Genomic DNA, 19800 nt, shown 5'->3' on the forward strand with positions numbered 1-19800 from the left:
ATTATTTGCTGCATATTATTATTTTGTTATTAATATTATTCTGCTCTTCCCACGTTCCTCCACTAGGTGGCGGACTAACGCGCGCTGCTGTTCAGTCAGAATTCACGACAGAAGAAGAAGAAGAGAGCTTGCCTGCACCGCTGCTTGTTGGTGTCCTTGCAGTTATATATCTTGTGTTTTCACCTCTGTGTTCTCCTGTCTGTCTGAATGTGGTGATCCAAGACACTTTGAACAAACCGCTTCCTCGGTGAGTTTTTAGAAATATGACAACATCGCTGTTAAACCAGTTAAATTGTCATGTTTGAGTTGTTTTTAGCAGCCAAATGGTTACAAAACGGTCAAGCTTTCAGAGGCTGTTTGTGCATTTACGTTTTTTTTTCAAAATAAGACTCGCTTAAATGTCTACATGTAAATCAATGTAATGTCAGGTTAGAGATCACTTTTGTAATGTTTTTTGAAGACCATAAGGTATAACGGAAGGCTTATGAATCAGGATGTATGTTGTTTGACACCAAAGATACTGCACAACTGAGCCAAGACAGCATAGTATTACTGTTTGACATACATTCAGACTACATTACAAAATCTGTTGTAAGGCATTTATTAGTTTCTGATTATGGGAAAATAGGAAAAAATAGTAGAATTTCCCACTACTGTATCTTCTTTACCAAATCCAAAGTATTTAGGCTATTGTTTGCTCTTATGATAAAGTAATATATGTTCTTCCATATCTGAGCCTCCCCTGTATCAGTTGGGAGTCCAGAGGCGAGTTGTTCCCGTGCAAAATGTCGATGTTTGATCAATTACTTCCATTAGAGTTTTTTTTACAGGTATATCTGCCATTAAGCATTTTTTTATACAAGTATACATTCCTAAAAATACCAGCTAAGGTGAAGGGACATTGTTCAGTTTCGGGATCAACGTCAGTCCTCCTTGGATTGTAGTGATATGCGTCTTGGCTTCGGTTTGAATGGTAATTTGGAAACAATCTTGCACCAGTTTCTCTGAAGATGATAGAACAGGAAATCCAACCTCAAAACACACCATTTAGTCCAGCAACACAGCTACCTTGTACTGCATGAAGAGTAGCTGACAACATACATGCTGCAAGTTATGCTTAACATTTTGCAAGAACATGTAACATTCAACAGAGCAAAGGGGGTGCACAAATAATGGTTATAATTCAAAGTATCTAAATCAACTGTCTTGGATAACAACTTTTTACTCTTCTTTCAGAATCATCCTGTGTTTGGAAATTGGGTTTTCATATTAAAAGAAGTCATGTTTCGAAGGAGAATACCCTTTGTAGATGTCCTCTTCGCCACACTGGTTGGAGTTGCTGGTGGTATTTATATCTTCAGCCCTGTTTTTGCACCTCAGCTGGAGCCGAAGACCTCAGAACAACCAAACCAGGATGTGCCACAGAAACCAAAAGAAACAGACTTATATATTTCACCCCTTCAAGGAAATACTTCACAGACAGAAACCAGGAGATCAACATGAGAGGCTTCTGGCTGAACCAAAGACCTGCACGGATGTATGCTTCTTTGGGGTCCTTTGTGTGATTTTTCATTTACAAAATAAAACATTTAATAATTTCACGTCTTGAATAATCATTGTAAGGGAAACTTCTACAGAAATGGAGAGTCAGGACTCAGAGAGACATGAGGAGAGTTGGAGCTTTGATGTCAAACACTGGTTTTATTGCAAGTATCGGCCGGAGAATTTCACATCACAAGTCACAGCAGCCAGAGGTTCTGACTGCACGGGTGGGTTGCCACATCAATTCTGCCCAGCCTCTCTCTCGATAGACCTTTTAACTAGTTTACAGAGAGTTCTGGGAACACTGGAGATAGCCCCAACATCTGGAGACACTCAATCACTTGTCTGACTCTTAGGCTCTGTGACCGAGAGTTGACCGGTCATAGACTGAGAAATATCAACATATGACTGCATTAGCACATTCCTTACGGGAGATAACAGACCCAGGGTTGGTCATACACGTCAACAGGCAGAAAGGTTAAATATCTTAGGAGTAAGGAAGAATTATTCTCTGACAATCATCTATTTCAAAATGATGTGTCAAAAGTTTTGTTTTACATGTTTGTTTTTATCTCCAATAATTTCAAAGGGTAACTCACATTCATCAAATCAGTTAGCTTACACAAACCCTCATGCTGTATGTGATTTATTCAATAGAGAAATGTTGCATTTTGTCTTTATGAAAACAAAAAAGCTTAATATTTTTCAAAATATGCCAATAAATACGACTTAAAGTCCTGCGGTGCTGTAAAGTAAAAACTTTATTTGTATAGTGCCTCTCTTGCAAAATTGTATTCAAAGTGCTAAAAATTACAATGAAAATACAACAATACAAGTAACAATGCACAGTACAATACTTTAGTCATGGACTCCTGAAATTTACATTGCAACAGGGATTAACTGTAAAAATACGCATAATTGTTGGTCCATATTTTGTTCTTCAAAATTAAATACATTAATATGAAATGTAATACATTGAAAGTAGTTCAGGCACGTAACCATTAACTAGTTGTCATTGTCTCCTTGAAGAGATTTGTATTTGTAAGTAAATATTGTGTTTTATTGTCCTATAGGATTTTCAGAGATAAGCCTATAGTGAGTGAAATACCTAGAAATGTAATAAAATATATATTTATAAATATATTCTGATGTTGATATGTGTGTAGGCTTACTTTTATTTCAATTACAGTAAGATTGAATGATTGTTTCTCAACCTGAAGATGGTTTACTATTAAAAGAAGAACGTGTTTTACTGAAGTAAATGTCAGGTATGCATGTCAGGTGTGTGATAAAAAGTACATGCTCATTTTCAGAGGTGGGAAGTAACTAAGTACATTTATTCAAGTACTGTAGATAAGTACAATTTTGAAATACTTGTACTTTACTTGAGTATTTCCATGTTATGCTACTTTGTATTTATACCCCAGTACAATTCAGAGGTAAATCGTAAATACTTTTCCTCCAATACTTTTATTGTGTACCTACTTTGTAGATTCTGATTATTATGTGAGATATAAGCAACACTTAAATAAGACTTTAGTTACACCTGGGGGGTATACTGCGAAGCAGGATTTTCGCTTAGCCGGCTAAATTCAGGGAAAACTCCGGCTTTCCGGTCATCCGAAGCTGGTTCTCTTTTTAGCAGGCTAGATCTCCATGGTAATATATGCTAAGCAGCTAACCTGGTCGGGACCAGGTTAGGTTGCAGGCTAAGAGCTCAACTCAGTGAAAGCACCGCCTGCTGACCAATCAGAGCTCAGTGTGCGGAGTTTAAAGCGATCAAGTCATATTACAGGGGAAAGGAAATACAGAAAAACTGCCGTCGCAGGAAAGACGGCCGGCAAAAATCACCGACTGTGTGAACGTGAACATTAATAGAATATCACCTCCCATCTTCAGAGCAATCTGACTATTATAACATTAGCGTTAAGAAAGCTTACTTAAATATCGGCCACAACATAAGTAACCGGATCAGAGTACATTAAGTACAGTCCGCGGCATATCACTTCATAATGTATCATATATCTCCTTATCTGAGTCAGCTGAGCCGTATCTGGCCGTGCAACACTCACAGTGTCACATACTGTATGCAGAAGTATTATTTTAAGCAACACATAAGTTGACGAAACACTCGAGACAAATGTAATTGAAGTCAGATCGTGTTTTAGACGGGGCAGTGATATCATAAACCTGTTAATGTACGCATTCAAACACTTGTTCTTTTACCAGCTGTATTCACCTTGCAGGTGCAGCTATGTGGCTTTGATCCTGGATAAAGTGTTTAAGTCATGGATGTTTAAAGTTTAACTTCTTCATTTTTGACTAGTATTAAAGTTCACTTTTCATTCAGGAAGTATGACGCTGCGCTGTCAGTACGCTTCTCCATGTTTGTGATTGGTCGAATGCTCCAAATGCCACCCCTTTCATGTGAACGCGCACCTAACTAGATAGGACACGGCTGGCTTGAGCGATCCACTTGATAACCAGCGTCGTAGTACAGTTTAGCGAGAGCGCGTATGTTTTGGATTAGGCCAACCGGCTAACTCAAACATATCCAGGTTAGGTTGAACCAGGTTCGCAGTATAGGCCCCTGGAGTACAATTCACAAGCTAGATAGATAGATAGATAGATAGATAGATAGATAGATAGATAGATAGATAGATAGATAGATAGATAGATAGATAGATAGATAGATAGATAGATAGATAGATAGATAGATAGATAGATAGATAGATAGATAGATAGATAGATAGATAGATAGATAGATAGATAGATAGATAGATAGATAGATAGATAGATAGATAGATAGATAGATAGATAGATAGATAGATAGATAGATAGATAGATAGATAGATAGATAGATAGATAGATAGATAGATAGATAGATAGATAGATAGATAGATAGATAGATAGATAGATAGATAGATAGATAGATAGATAGATAGATAGATAGATAGATAGATAGATAGATAGATAGATAGATAGATAGATAGATAGATAGATAGATAGATAGATAGATAGATAGATAGATAGATAGATAGATAGATAGATAGATAGATAGATAGATAGATAGATAGATAGATAGATAGATAGATAGATAGATAGATAGATAGATAGATAGATAGATAGATAGATAGATAGATAGATAGATAGATAGATAGATAGATAGACAGATAGACAGATAGATAGATAGATAGATAGATAGATAGATAGATAGATGCAATGTAAGAGAAACTAAGACACAAAAAATAAACAGTCCAATATATTTCAGATTTAGAAATATAAATAAAATAGCATAACAAAGTTAAAAGATAAAAAAGCTACAAAGTCAAACTAGCTGCACATTTATCACACTTTAATGCATAAATAATTACTATAAGAACATATATTATATAAGATTGTGAAATGGGCCAATCTTCCTAATGAGTAGGCTACTTTTACTTTTGGCACTTTTTTGATGCTAATGCTTTTCTACTTTTTCAGGACTTTTACTTGTAACAGAGTATTCCTACACTCTGGTACTTCTACTTTTAGTTGAGCACAAGATCTGAGTACTTCTCCACCCCAGCTTATGTCCCTGTGAGATGTGTTGCGTTAGATCAGGGGTGTCCAAACTTTTTTCACCGAGGGCCACATACAGAAAAATATACGAAAGGCGTGGCCACTCCCTAGAGGTGAGGTATTGCCTCATAGATTCAGTTAAAAGTTGGAAAAATCAATCAAATGTAAACCATTCTTGATACTTGAAAATGCTTTCAGAAAATAACAGCCTACATCACAGCTCTCCATCATATATTTTGTTACAATAAGTGTTGGCAGCTCATTCCTTAAAACAGATGCCTCAGATTGATTATAATTATAGGAAATACGAAAGGTATATTTCAAGGTTGTTATGTAAATGTGTTATTGGGCTTTTTTGTTATCAACTTAGATTTGTTAGAAAAATATTGTCAACTTTAATTGACTGAATTTATTAGAAAAGTCGTCTTGTTAACACATGAATACTGTGTAATATATTTGAACATTTATATTTAAGAAGTAGCCTAATACAAGCAGAAGTTTCATTTGTGGGCCATATTTCATCATACTTTGCTGAGGGCCGATTCAAAATGGTCCGCGTGCCGCATTTGGCCCCCGGGCCGTAGTTTGGACACCCCTGCGTTAGATGTAGTGCTGCAGTAACGGAGGCTCCCTGCAGCGGCTCAGTGAGGAGGAGCTGTTTCTCCACGGGAAGTGAAGCAGGCGTTCAGTGTTAATGAAGCTCATGTCAACTATTGGCCCAGAGGCGACGGAGAGAGTGAAGTTATCATTTATCCCCTTATCTAAAGTCTAAAACTGTCACTTTGTAAAACTTTTTTTTTACTTTTACTAGCGGGACTCAGTGCGCAGCAGCAACGCCCCGGGGCTGGTGAGTATGTTCACATGTTTTCAGGAAATCGAAGAAATCGGGTAGCATCTGTCAGGAGTTAGCGAGGGGCTGAAAGTTCACTAACAACTTAAATTCACTCGATTATCTGCATCTCTTCACACTTTCTGCCTCCAAACTTGTTAAATTCACCCCTCAAACATTAACAATAACGTGGCGTAGGGAACAATGTTACACTTGCCTTATCCTCCTGTAAGAGTTGTTTGTTTATCCCACACTAAACACCATTGTTTATACAAGTAAAACATTTGGTTTCTCGGGACTGGACTGCAGGTTTTTTTTAACATTTATAACGCTGTTTGTATTAATATGTTCACTGCGTATGTCTGACAGAGGAAGCTGGCATCCTGTTAAGTCTTAAAGTAAAACAAAGTGACTATGTTGTTACAGGACAGCCACATGAAGACCTGCTGAGGTCTATCGATTTGAGTGTGTGTTTGTTACATAGACTGTAGGTCTGTTGGCAGTGGTGGAAAGTGACTAAGTAGCTTATATTTAAGTACAAATTCAAGGTAGGCCCAAGGGTTCTTTACTTGGTTATTTACGTTTACTGTTTGTACAGGTCTTCATTTGAAGTGGCATTGTCCACTACACCTCAGGAGTAAATATAGTAGGCTACTATTTTGTACTACATTTGTGTCTCAACTTTAGTTACTTTCCAGGTTTTCATACACTTTATCTAAAGGATAAAGTGTTTCCTTTATGGGTTGAGGACCTCTGAAGTTAAATAAAGCATATCAAAAGCACTACAGCTGAAAAATGCATTGTTTGTAACAAAGCTGAAAACTGGACTGGACACAAAGATACATTGATTATATAAAGGAGGTATCTCTTTAACACAACATCTACAGCAATACAATGCAACTTACACATTAATTCAGGTGTTATATTGATCCAAAAACATAATGTATAATGAGTTTAACTTTAAGTACATTTGGCTAAACACTTACATACCACTTCTTAAGTAAGGCTTGAACGCATGACTTTGACTTGTAGTTGAGTATTTTCACATGGCGGTGTTAGTACTGAATACTTGTTCTACCGCTGTTTGTGAAGAATGAGTTTGATGTGCCTGGCACTGCCTGGCGCTGCCTGGCGCTGCTGCAGATAAACCCTCTCAAGGTATTTTAATGAGCGTTGGCAGCCAGTAACTTTAAAGAAACATGGTGCCAAAATAACTGATCATATTATTTTTATTCTAATGTGCACGTCATTATTGTGCTGCTGCACCCTTTCTAGTTTATGGCATGCACACATCCGGATTTCTCCAAGGAGCCTCTGTGTTGGACAGCTGCCCAGGGTGGGTCTTCCACTTCTCCCTGATAAAGGATTCCAGCTTTTAGTGTTTGCTGGTCTGCATGGATGGTAGTACTTGGCAAACACAGCTACTAGGTTAACTCCACCGCGGACAAAATGCCAAAAGGTATTACGGTAGATTAAGGTTTAGTTATACTTGATCTAAAAAGCAAAGCCTCATTGAGATAAAACATCACTTTCAAGAGAGTCCTTGCCTAAATATGTAAATACAGACAGACAATTCAAGACAGAATCTAAATTAGAAATGCAATTATAAAATCATGAATATAATTGTTTTAAATGCAATCATGTAGTTATTTATCTGCTGATTGTTTTCAAGATAAATTGATTAATATTTTTATATAGAACATTTTGGAAAATAGTAAATAATCTTCATCCAGGTTCTCAAAGTCCAAGGTGATGACTTTGTGTCCGTCCAAAACCCCAAATATTCAGTTTGATACGATATCAAACAGAGAAAAGCAGGACATCTCGCCATGCAAAGGACATTAAGAATAATATGCATCTGTTCATCAACTTGAGTAAAATTGACAAGTGTTTTACCTTTAGCATTATTACACATACATAAAAACAATTGATTACTCTCTTGCAACAATATGATGTTAATACCAAGTGGAACACATACTTTAAAATAGACTACAAATAGACCTACATTTTAATTTAGAATAATAAAGACAAACAAACAATGTCTCTCTGATACTGTTCACAATCTGAGATAGAAAACGACATTACTTCACTGTGATTCAGCCGTTAAAACAAGAAATATCAAAAAAGTAAATGATATCTATTCTAATATCTGATGACAATGTAATATTGATGTATAGCGCTGCTAGTATTTTTAAATGCAATACAATTAAGTAGGTAAGTACTAGATTTTAATTTGGGAGGCCTCCACGAATTCACTTTTAATTAGATTACCAGAAACCTGTTTCAGTTTGTTCAGTTTCTGTTGCTAGTTTCTAATTTGTATCAAGTGATTGTGGTGGATGCAATTTCTTGTGAAAGCGCAACACACATCCTGCAAGTTGAAATGTCAGGATGATTGTAAATGATGTGTAGCTGTTGGTTTTGTAATAGGCAAACCCTAACCCTTTGTCGTTTTTAATGAAACGAATAACTTTAAGATAAGCGTCACACTTGGTGTTACACAGATATTTGGGAGGCCCTTTCCTATGAAGGCAGAATGTGACACCTTAATCTGACAGAGCCTCGTTTGTTTTCTGTTAAAAGGTTGTGGGAAACCTGAGACTGCCCAATGGCATTTACTCTTAATCCGAATGAGTTTAACCTCCACAATTTGAGAGATTTACAGTATGTTAGGTATATTCCTCTGTTCTGCACTGCAGCTGTAACTCTCAGGAAATTGTTCTCAGGCTGGGTGCACACATTTTTAACTTCAATTTTACAATTGTTCATATTAAAGGTGGGGTAGGTACATTTCAGAAACCGGCTCGAGATACACTTTTTGTTATATTCCATGGAATGCTCTTAACATCCCGATAGCAATGAATATCTTAAGTGCTTTGACAATAAATCCATAAAAAAATGTCATCTGTGGAAGCCGTAGTACTGTAAAAAGTACAACCAATCCATTTAGCCGGGCCGGCTAAACGGATTGGATGACAGTATTAATTGCCGCCCTGTCTGTCAGCCTTCCATCTCGTGCACGCAGAAATGTATCTCGTGCCCTCATTGGGCGTGCCGTCATTGGGCGTGCATCGCAGCAGTACTTCAATGACTCGCCAGCAACAGGCGGCCACTTTCACCAGTCTGCTGACGTCATGTGCGCGTTCATGTGTGTTGGAGGAGGTGCTCTGTAAGGAAGTCTGAAGGAAGGGGCGGATTCTTTTCGGCTGCGTACTTTCAAATTGTAGTGCACTCGAGCCGGAATCTGAAACTTACCTACCCCACCTTTAAGTTTTTTTAAAAGTTGTATATGTTGTGCGGCACTCATCAAGTGTTACATTGAATTATTGAAGAAAACGTGTTTTTCCTAGCATGCCTCTACGTTGAATGAAAATGTTCTTTCAGAAATCAAGGATAACAAAGGGTTAGTGTTTGATAAGTTTGTTTTATAGATCTTATATAATTCTTCCTTAATTAAGGACTCAAGCAATATCACAGGTTCTCAACAGAAAAGAACAAAACACAAACCTAGTTATATACAATAGAACACAAAACTCAGAGCTCAACAAAGACAAAATAACACAAACTAAAACAAGAAGGCCAGGATTATTCCTGACTGCATGAAGGGTCCCTTTTTGAAAAAATGGTCTCGGTTTGGGTTGAAAATAAACCCAGTCAGGATCCAGTTTGAGTTCTGTAGGCAAGGGTTAAAACTCCCTATTTTCATCCCGAACAGAAGAAGCTGTTTGTCATAATGAGGATTCCACGTGTTACTGAGCCTGAAGACATGATGGTTGTGTAGGTATCTATAGATACATTTCAGTTCAGCAAATGTAATAAAATGATCAAAACTTAATTTATAAAAACATGGCAACGATGTGATCTTGTTAGCTTCCTGATCAACATTTTAATTGCTGGTTATTGCAGATGTGGCTTGTCCAAGGTGTTGCACAATCAACTAATTGCGAAAGAAAAGTCATACATTTCATGAAAGTATTTGCATTATGAAATAATAGGCATTCTCTTCAAAGTCTATATGAATGTGTTTGCTTTTGCAACCTTGCCAACCATTTTAACATGCTCCTTAAAAACGTATTTTATAACATATGTACCACTTGTGTGTGTATTTGGCTTTATGATATTACTGTTTTTCCTGCTGCGTAATCAATCGCCCCTTTAGGGACACATTAAGTTCTGCTTGACTCAAATTGAAAGGTAAATGAAACCCAGTAAATAGGTTAATAGACTTAACGGTTTTTTTGTTAACCGCACTATGTGTATTCCTGCGCAACATATCAGATTGTACTCCGTCATCAGAGCTTGCTTTCCCTTCCCAGCTGCTAGGACTGGAAGAGGTAGCTTTAGCACCACACTGTAACATTACTAGACATGTGCTTGAACATTTGCTTTTCATTAGAACATTTGGCTTTTCAGGAGATAGTGCTTTTTCTTGTTTCCGATTGGAGCTTGGAGAAGTCATCAGATGAACCTGATGGTAGTCTGCAGAAGTTTGCTGACACAATCTGCATCTCTTGCAGTGTGGTTTTGCTCGGCTGTGTAACTTTTGTGACCTGTTTTTAAATGACACAGAAATAATTTACTGACTCAAGTTTTGGAGTCAGGCTGTTTTAATAACAATATCAGTAAGTTGGGCAACAAGTCAGTGATGCAGACGCTTTGACTTGTTATGGCAGGAAATAGAAGTGCTTAACAAGGTACAAAATGGCAGACAAACGTTTAAAAAGCAAAGGAGCTTCAAACGGTATGAGAAAAAGTACCACTAACAAAATAGAAATAACACAAATAATTAAAAAGATCAATAATCAAAAGTTAAGAGGATGCCTTTACATATAAATGGGTTCATGACAGTTACAAGTGAACATTTCAACAAAAAGTGAACATTAGACCCATCATGAAGGTAGTGTTTATTGCAGGTTTGATATATTGGGCTGCGTAGTTTTAATTAGGATTCAATAGATTTGTAGTAGGCCCCTTAAATTGGGAAATAAGAGGAAATGTTACAGGAAGTTGTGAGTTTAATGCTAATAAACCATTTTGCTCACATGTGTATATAAAGTTGTGTAGTGTTACAAATCTTTAACTGGGTCGGTTTGATGGTAATCATTTCCTTAAAAAAAAAAAGATTTTGAAAGCATTCATAAACCGTTATGAAGAGCTTTACGACAGGATGGAGAGAGTCAACATCAAAAACTAAAGGAACCTAAAACACAATTAATACTTTTTTCAGAGTTTCAGCTTTTGTTGCAATGTCAATAGCAACTGACCCAGCTTGAGCTTGTTTTGGCACCCCCGAAAGAAGGACCTAAAGCGTTATAGAGATATAAATAAAACCTTAATATTAACTTTAATGTACCTGGGTAAGAACTGCTACGAGCAGGAATGTTGACTTGATCATTTGGGGCTCCTTGTTCTCTTTGCAGCCGTTTCCGTCAAAGTGCATTCATCATGGATCTCGATATAGCACGAGACCTTAAGCTACTTATGGCTCCAGATAAAGGGTTCAGGGTGGGTCACAGTGAAAGAATGTAGGACTTGTCTGCTGAGTTTTCTACGAGCTGGTCATATGATACATCTGCACTTTCTTTTAAATGTTTTGACTGTAGTAAGTCGTCCATGTCAAATAAAAATGTCTCCATTAGATTTCATAGTGTGCTGAATTACTTCAACCGTTACTCCAAAATGTGTAGAGCAGCAAGCGACTGATTTCTAGAGACACATTACATCTGCTTTCTTGTCGTGCTGATCGTGAGTACATACTTGAGTGTTGTCGGTGGCTGGAGAGGGACAGAGGGATTTAAAAAACTTCCTGTTACTGTGTCAACAAGATAACATGGCTCCTATGTTACACATACCCCTGCAATGTCATAAACTATACAAAGATACATTTGGAGGGTTAGGGATGTTTTGAAGAGTGTACAAAATGTTATGTATACAGGATTGAATGAAGATTATACTCCACCCCCACAGCAGTACTTTTGCTGATGCCATGGGGTACATGGAAAATGTTGGAGAAGCTCAACTAAGTAGACATAATAGCAATAAAAACAAACCACAAGAGTCGCCCGTATTACATGAACACCATTTGTAAGAGGCTGTAAAAACTATGAACAACCAAGTTGTATTTATCTTGAGTTTTGTTTCCCATTATGGTTAACTACTGATGTGCTGTGACTATACAGTAATGACATGATTAACATAAGGAATATAAATTAAAGTATGTGAAATTATTCCTTCAGACATGACGTTTGCTTTTTATGTCAATCCATTAATCAGCAACATTTAGGAATTGCATAATTATTTTGTAATTTCTTTGTATCTTTCGTAGACGTCACAGCTGCAACTTCATCAGTCAGAACAGATCGAGCATTCTACAAAGTAACTTGTTTTTTTGATGTGCTTTAAATGTATGTTTTGTGCTATTATTTGAGACTTGATTTAATAGAGTCAAGCTTGTTCATTTGGGATAAGAAGACACATTGACGTCCCTCTTGTATGGAGGCTGGCTGTTGATCTAGTGACATCAGAATTCATTAGAATTAAAGATGATGGCTGCTGGTACTGAAAGTGAAATGTAATTAGCATAATGCTAAGGGCACCAGTGGAGCTGGAAAGATGACAAACAAGAAAACAGAATAATACAAAAGTGTGGGGGTGGACTGGACTGCATTAAGTAGATTGAAGGGATAAGTCCCAACATTGTTCATCTATACTATAGCTGTAGTGTGGACGGGCGGTTACTTCCACATAGTCGTGATCTGTAGGAGCTTGAGCCTCGCAGCCACAGTCCTCCCACACGGTGTTTTCCCTCCTGTTGCCTGATTAGATCTCCTCTCAGGACTGTGTGGGTAATGGTGCGTTCACTTGCTCCTCGGATTGCCCCATTTCGAGAGTTTGGAAGTAGTTGTTCCCCTCGCCGTGTGTTCATCAGCTTTTAGTTGTATTTTTTTACAGAATGTGTGCTACATAGAATAGGTGTTGTATTTTAGTGCTCAGAGAATCTAAACAATATGTTGATAGCTTTTTATATTAGGTTCATATTGTTTATATTAGTGTTTTTCTCCCAGTGTTGTTCCTGCACTTATACATTCCTGTAAAACCACAACAATATAAGGTAGCCCTTTCTATAATTATTTTTACAACATAAAATATTCTAATTATGGTGGATCTTAATCTGCTTATAGAATTTCAGAGTTATTTTTTGAACACTCATAATTATTGATGAATCTTAACATCAACAATCATAACACCTTATGAAGCGTGTTTTCTGATTGTGTATGCATATAGTATGGTTACTACTTGTTTTTATTATTTGTAGGGAAAAGTAATTGTCGGATGTAGTTTGGAGGATTTGAACAAATATAATAATTTAAGCATAATATTTAAATGTCAAGTGCTTAAACCATTTGGATGTCAGTCTGTGTGTGTTTGTACAATAGATGTGGTTATTTGGGGGATAGCTGAACATAAATACCAATGTATTTCTGTAACACATTTTGAGATTGTTGTTTGAGTTGTTTTGTTTGTGTGTTTCAGAAATTAAACTCTCACGATGTCGGATGGAGAGTATGATTACCTCATAAAGTTCCTAGCCCTCGGTGACTCTGGAGTGGGGAAAACTAGCTTCCTCTACCAATACACAGACTGCAAGTTCAACTCCAAGTTCATCACCACAGTGGGAATAGACTTCAGAGAAAAAAGAGTGGTAAGTTCAGTCAATTCTTATCAAACGCCGGCAATTGTTTGGACCTCTTTGTATGCTTTCGTGCAGCAAGCATTTACTGCTGCCTAATTAGTGGATTTAATGCATTCCCACACCATTAAGTAACAAAAGAGTACTGATGAATGTTGCAACAGCAATCCAAGGAATGACTAATGTTGGTGAACAGGAGGCAGCACCCTCCTTAAGAATAAACACTTCTTACCATTGGCAAACAGCTGAGCAGTGTTCATATTTACTCATTGTTTACTCTCTAATGCTGCTAACCTCAAGCTTTAAGATAATATCCTGATAACAGATTCACCACAGCTGTACTGGAGCTACTCAGTCAATCCAGGACAATGTTATGTTAAGGGCACAATGTAGGGAACACATTGCCACTAAGGTTCTCGTAGATTTGAGGTTTTGTGAAGTAGTGTGCAATCATGGTATAGTTTGCCATGGCAGTCAGCTTCTCCCAGTGACAGTGTTTACCAGGACCAAACTATTTGAAAAAGTCTCCTCCTCTCCAAATACATTGACCTGCCGATTAAAAGTGTGAAAACACTGAAACAGGGCTGCCAACAGCACGCAATTATCCCATATCTCACGCACTCACGCCACACTTGCCTTTCCTCACGCTAAGGTTTCGTCCAAAATAAATGTATATAAATATAAAAATAAAGTGAAGGAACAGAAAACCGAGCGGTCTACGAAATGGGACGTTCTTCTGGCTTAGTTCAGTAAAGTTGAAACGATATTGAGAGATTCGGATTTCACGGATCAATAACTCATGAACAAAACGTTATTCAGACACAAACGATGTCTCCTAAGTACCGTGGTAAGGTTGACAACAAACTACAACCACATTTCGATCAAAAAAAAGCCAATACGCGCCGTCCTCCGAGCTGGACACATTACATTGGTCTCTATCCGCAGCCCGAGAAGAAACGAGTGCTCAGGGACCGTCTGCAAAGTGCAACTCCGAAAAAAGAGAATACAATAATATTCAATCACTGTTATACAGCTTATTACTACCAAACTCAGCACACACATCAATAGTCTCATGGTGGTCATACTACAGCAAGGAGTTTGGAAGAATATGCTTTTGAATAATTTTGGGGAATATTTATAATGTCAAATCTTCAATCTTATCATCTTTAAATAACTTCACTATTATTCAGTATATTTCTACCAAACTCACTATTTGCATTGTTGTTGTTAGCATCTGGTTAGCTTAACAGATATTAAAATCTGTTTCTAAAACAAGGAAAGGGAGAGCTCTGTCCTGTCAGACTGAGAGATAATTACAGCTCAGTGAGGTAAGGGACTCTCTGTTTAGATAGTTAACTTTAGTCTAGTTATCTCAGTTGGTCTCAAACGTTTTGGTCACCATTTATGAGAATAAATGAAAAACAGTTGTGAAATACTATATGACAGACAAACAAGAATACAGTTTAAAAGGTGAGTGATTTGTAAAATATCCATAAAGAAAAAGAAAATCTGTTTACAGTTCCGTTTCATATGGGTGTTGAGAGATGTATCCATAAATTCATTTTGCTCTCAAAATGCACCAGGTTAATGCATATAACTTCAATATTAAAAAAATAAATCTTCAAGGGGGAGCATGCCCCCGGACCCCCCTAGAGGAGGTGAGGACCCCACCCCCCTCTTTACCTCTACTTGCACCTATATGCCATTTTATATGCTGTGCGCTGATTATCAAGCCTTCATTGTAAGAGTCGTGTGTACACTGTGTATGTGCGTGTTCCACTGTAGCACCCGGTACATTAATGGGAAACCCTAGTTTGTACATGTTCAATACATTTGTAACACTGTACACATGAACGTTTATTTTATCTTCCACTAACGTCTGCTTTACTTTGTTCCTGTGATAAACTAAGATCAGGACATCCAAAAAGTAAAATCCACCATCGGGATAAAATACCATGAAGTTACAGTATATTAAATGGGTAATCAGATGGATACAGTACACCAATAATACTGAAGCTGTCTGTTCAATGGTCACAGGGAAACCGCTGAGATCAACAGCGTGTCCCTAGATTAGTCTTACTGTAGGAATGAAAGACTACATTATTTCTCAATCTCTAAAGGTTCCCGTGTTATTGAAATGTGCAGTTACATCTGGGGACTCTTTTAGAGACTCTTCAATAACTTTAATTGCACATTTGTTTCTCCATTTTTACAAGCAGCTATGAAATACAAGATTAATGCTGCTTATCATTCTCGAAAAACTCAAAACTCAGTCCCAACAGAGTTTAACAGTATGATGCAAGTATCGCTTTAACATGCTGCATTGTTAAACATCTTAAGCCACTGGAAAGTAAGATCCGTAAAATAAATCTTATTCTTAAAGTGTATGAAGGGATTTACTACTACATCAAACTACACTTTAATTACACTCCAACAGATTGAGATTGAATGCTTCTCAATCCGTTTGAACATCTGAACATCTGTTTGACCTGATCCGTCTCTGTTTCTGTCAGGTTTACAAATCAACAAATCCAGATGGATCTCCAGGTCGAGGACAGAAGATCCACATGCAGCTGTGGGACACTGCGGGACAGGAGAGGTACGTGAAGTTATTCTACTTGAACTTTACATTTATTTGTCACTATTTATTATATTGTCATCAAGTGGTTCCTCTTTGTTGTCAGGTTTCGGAGTTTGACGACGGCGTTCTTTAGAGATGCAATGGGTTTCCTCCTCCTGTTTGACCTCACTAATGAACAAAGTTTCCTCAACGTCAGAAACTGGATGAGTAAGTCCTTTGATATTTCACTCTGAACTGTACACTTCGTTTTTTGGCTGTTTTTAGAAGGGTGTTAAGATGTAAGAACAAAGGACGCAGTCTACATTTTCATTAAATATTTTTAAAAACAAGTGAGGTGAATGGAACGGATGCTATTTAACATAGATGAGTTGCAGTAAGAAAAGGTAAAAAGTAATAATGTCCACTCTGAGAGGTTTCTTATGTAACAATCGGGGAGCAGACGTTCCATATAACCTGTTGTGCTTTGAAATGTGGATGTGTCATTACCGATAGGTGGACTGAAATGTTGCATCATTAAAATTAAGACACAATTTAGTGCACAGGAATTTTTTACAAAATGGATCACTCTCAAAATACTTGTGTATAGAATTTACACTAGGATGTTAGGCCTTTTATATTGTGTGATTTAACATGTATTCTTCCAGTATTTATATATTATAAAGTATTTTCTGTGCACAGTATACTCTCACCTCAACTACTGCTGCTACACTGCTCAACTTTCTTGTGTCTTCTTGAATATAATTCTAAATGATGGCTTTATATCTGTCTCAGAAGCAAACATATTTATAAACGCGGGACTAAATACATAATAAATTGCTCAATGTGTGTTTTCAGGTCAGTTACAGATCCACGCATACTGCGAAAATCCAGACATTGTTTTGTGTGGCAACAAATGTGACTTGTCGGATCAGAGAGCAGTCCGTGAGGAAGAGGCCCGTGAGCTGGCGGAGAAGTACGGGTACGTCTCCGCTTTGATCCATCTGTACATGAACCTCTCCCTTTAGATGTTTGTCAAGAAGGCAGTGGCTGTATTGTTTGCCAGTCTTGGAAAAGCAAATATTTGTACACATGTGTAAAATATCCTGCTCTGAAACTATAAGACACACCTCTATTAAAAACACACAAAGTGCACCGTGAGAAATGCTGTGAATGCCTTCAAGAGAGGATAAACCTCGGAATGCTATATAACATTCGAAGTAGGCGATATTGACAGACAGACTAATGCTCTTTTGGTCTTTATATGGGACTGGAAATGTAACCTTGCATAAGCCCCGCCTTATCCCTATTTTTTTCTCTACACTCAAAGTTTGTGTCACATTGTGACTAGCGGCAGTAGTCTGTGATCCCGTATTTATTATGTCCAATATTTTTCTTCCATGCAGAATCCCTTACTTTGAGACAAGTGCTTCAATCGGGCTTAACGTGAACATGGCCGTGGACGTCCTGCTGGATCTCATCATGAAGAGAATGGAACGATGTGTTGACAAGTCCTGGATCCCTGATGGGACCGTCAGAGCTAACGGAACCAGCAACCCAGACCTCTCAGAGGCCTCTGATAAGAGCAAATGTGCATGTTAGATTCAATTACGAACGTTACATGTCTGTGTCCATAATACTGTTGAAAAAATAGGAAGATATCCAAGTTAAGCAGTTGAAGTATACATTATGCATATTGTAAAATATTTAAGGGGAAACAATATTTATCTTTATTGCCCCACAGAGTAGTGCTTTGCTATACATATATAAAGTACAGAAGTGTATTAGGTCCAGGCATGAGAGCAAATACATTAGAGGAAGATATTGATTTGTTGTTTTTAGGGAAAATGTTGTGAATTAAATTGAAATGTCAGGAAAAAGTCAAAAAGTTAGTCATATATATGAATCCTACATTTTAACTTTATTCTCAACATTTGAAATGCTAAATAGATTAAATAAAACATCTTATTCCCAAGCCTGCCCATAATACACCTCCATAGAAAAGTGCTTTTTGAATGTGGGCGTTTAATTTAAATTAATTTAACATGGTCTTTTCAAAAAATATATATTAATATTGGAGCGTGGGATATTTATTTCTAATGATGTCCAGCTGGAAATGTCATCATTTGGATGCTGATCATGTTTTCAGGTATAAATGTTGTGCTTCAAGTTGCGTCAAAGTGAGCTGCTCTGCCAAATGTGCTATAAGAATACTTCTAACACTCTTCACTTGCTGTAAGATAAGCGTAGATTCACACTGCGATTAAGAAAGGAGTCACTTTGTACAGTCAGATGAATGTTGACTGATGCCTGCAGTCACGGTGTATTGGGATTTGTTATGGATATACTTTTAGGAAGCTTATTGATGTTGTGCTTAGTGTCCTTCTGCAGAATGCAAGATTGCCCTGCAACAGCCAGTAAACACGTTGCTCACATTGTCCGACTGAAATTAACTAGAAGGACAATTAACATTTGTTTATTTTTTCCTAAATCAACGTTTGTGCTTGTTTTTCTTAAAACCTTGATAATAGAATACAGTTTGTCTTCGTCATCAACACTTCATTATAATCAGCAACTATTTCTGCCAATGATTGCAAAAATTAAGTCTCAGTATAAATATAAAATTGTGGAAAAAGTAAAACAAATAGTCTAATAGTTTAATATATTTCAAAGTAAGACATTTCAATGAAAAATGTTGCTGTAGCTTTTGTGAACATCCAAGTAACATGCAATATATTATTTTTTCAATATTCACCTGTAAGGATTTCTGTAGTTTTAGAGTATTCAGGATTGTGCTCAGCCGAGATCCTACATACTGCTATGCCAAGGCCCCGGATGATAACATGTGGATAACAAGAATATATCACCTGAAAACAAAGACCACCTTTGCTAGTGTCAGGATTCTCCGAGCAGATGCTATGCTTTTAAAGAGTGGGACAACTGTTTAGGCAGCCATCTACTAATTACACATGCGGCATGCATCAGGATTATGTATTCAAGTTCTGATTGCAATGAAAAGAGCTGCTACATACCATCTTACCCTCAGTATATTTTTGGATGTAGACCTACTGAGGGTTAAATAATAAAAGAGAGGTCTTTAAAGAACCTGCTTAGCCTTGGTTTTGTATTGGCAAGTTTGATAAGAATAGCAATAAACAAACATTTCAGTTTACTTATATGGTGTTGATTTTTAAATCCTTATGCTTACCCCTTCAGATCCTTTAAAGTTTCATAGATTTATCATACGACTGATATTTAATTAAGAGTATCTAAACTTAGTAAAACACTGAAATGGTATTGTGACATGTATTTTTTTGTTTTACACACACATGGACATTATTGTTATTAATTGTAAAGGCTAAAAGTGATGTTTTAGTTAAGACACAAACAGCTAAAGTTGAATTTGATTATAATATGAGTATGACTATGCTGATTAATTTCATATTTTAAAGTGTGCCATACTTATTCATATGCAAAATGTATATCATGTGTGAAATAAACTGTTTTATTTATGTATTCCTTGAAGCAGTATCGAATTTTATATAATCAATCTTGAAGAGGTTGAATAAAAATGGAATTTCACTATGAAGTATTGCTTTATGTGTTTAGAATCTGAGATTA

The 19800-nt window shown here is 36.9% G+C and overlaps 2 protein-coding genes across 3 annotated transcripts; both read left to right on the plus strand.

Moving 5' to 3' along the window:
- The first annotated feature begins 87 nt into the window (after nucleotides 1–87).
- Nucleotides 88–1601, plus strand: LOC117466524 (protein PIGBOS1). Its single transcript, XM_034109823.2, has 2 exons — nucleotides 88–247; nucleotides 1237–1601. The coding sequence occupies exon 2, from the start codon at nucleotides 1282–1284 to the stop codon at nucleotides 1501–1503; it is 222 nt and encodes a 73-aa protein (XP_033965714.1). The 5' UTR covers nucleotides 88–247; nucleotides 1237–1281; the 3' UTR covers nucleotides 1504–1601.
- Nucleotides 1602–5717: 4116 nt separating this feature from the next.
- On the plus strand, nucleotides 5718–19695 carry rab27a (RAB27A, member RAS oncogene family). Of its 2 annotated transcripts, XM_034112134.2 has the most exons (7): nucleotides 5718–5950; nucleotides 12258–12307; nucleotides 13466–13634; nucleotides 16136–16221; nucleotides 16307–16410; nucleotides 17038–17161; nucleotides 17586–19695. In XM_034112134.2, the coding sequence occupies exons 3-7, from the start codon at nucleotides 13482–13484 to the stop codon at nucleotides 17779–17781; spliced, it is 663 nt and encodes a 220-aa protein (XP_033968025.1). In that variant the 5' UTR covers nucleotides 5718–5950; nucleotides 12258–12307; nucleotides 13466–13481; the 3' UTR covers nucleotides 17782–19695. The 2 variants fall into 2 exon arrangements, with proteins under 2 accessions (XP_033968025.1, XP_033968031.1); XM_034112140.2 differs by lacking the exon at nucleotides 12258–12307.
- The last annotated feature ends 105 nt before the right edge of the window (nucleotides 19696–19800 follow it).

This window comes from Pseudochaenichthys georgianus, chromosome 3 (genome assembly GCF_902827115.2).
Source record: "Pseudochaenichthys georgianus chromosome 3, fPseGeo1.2, whole genome shotgun sequence".
NCBI lineage: Eukaryota > Metazoa > Chordata > Actinopteri > Perciformes > Channichthyidae > Pseudochaenichthys > Pseudochaenichthys georgianus.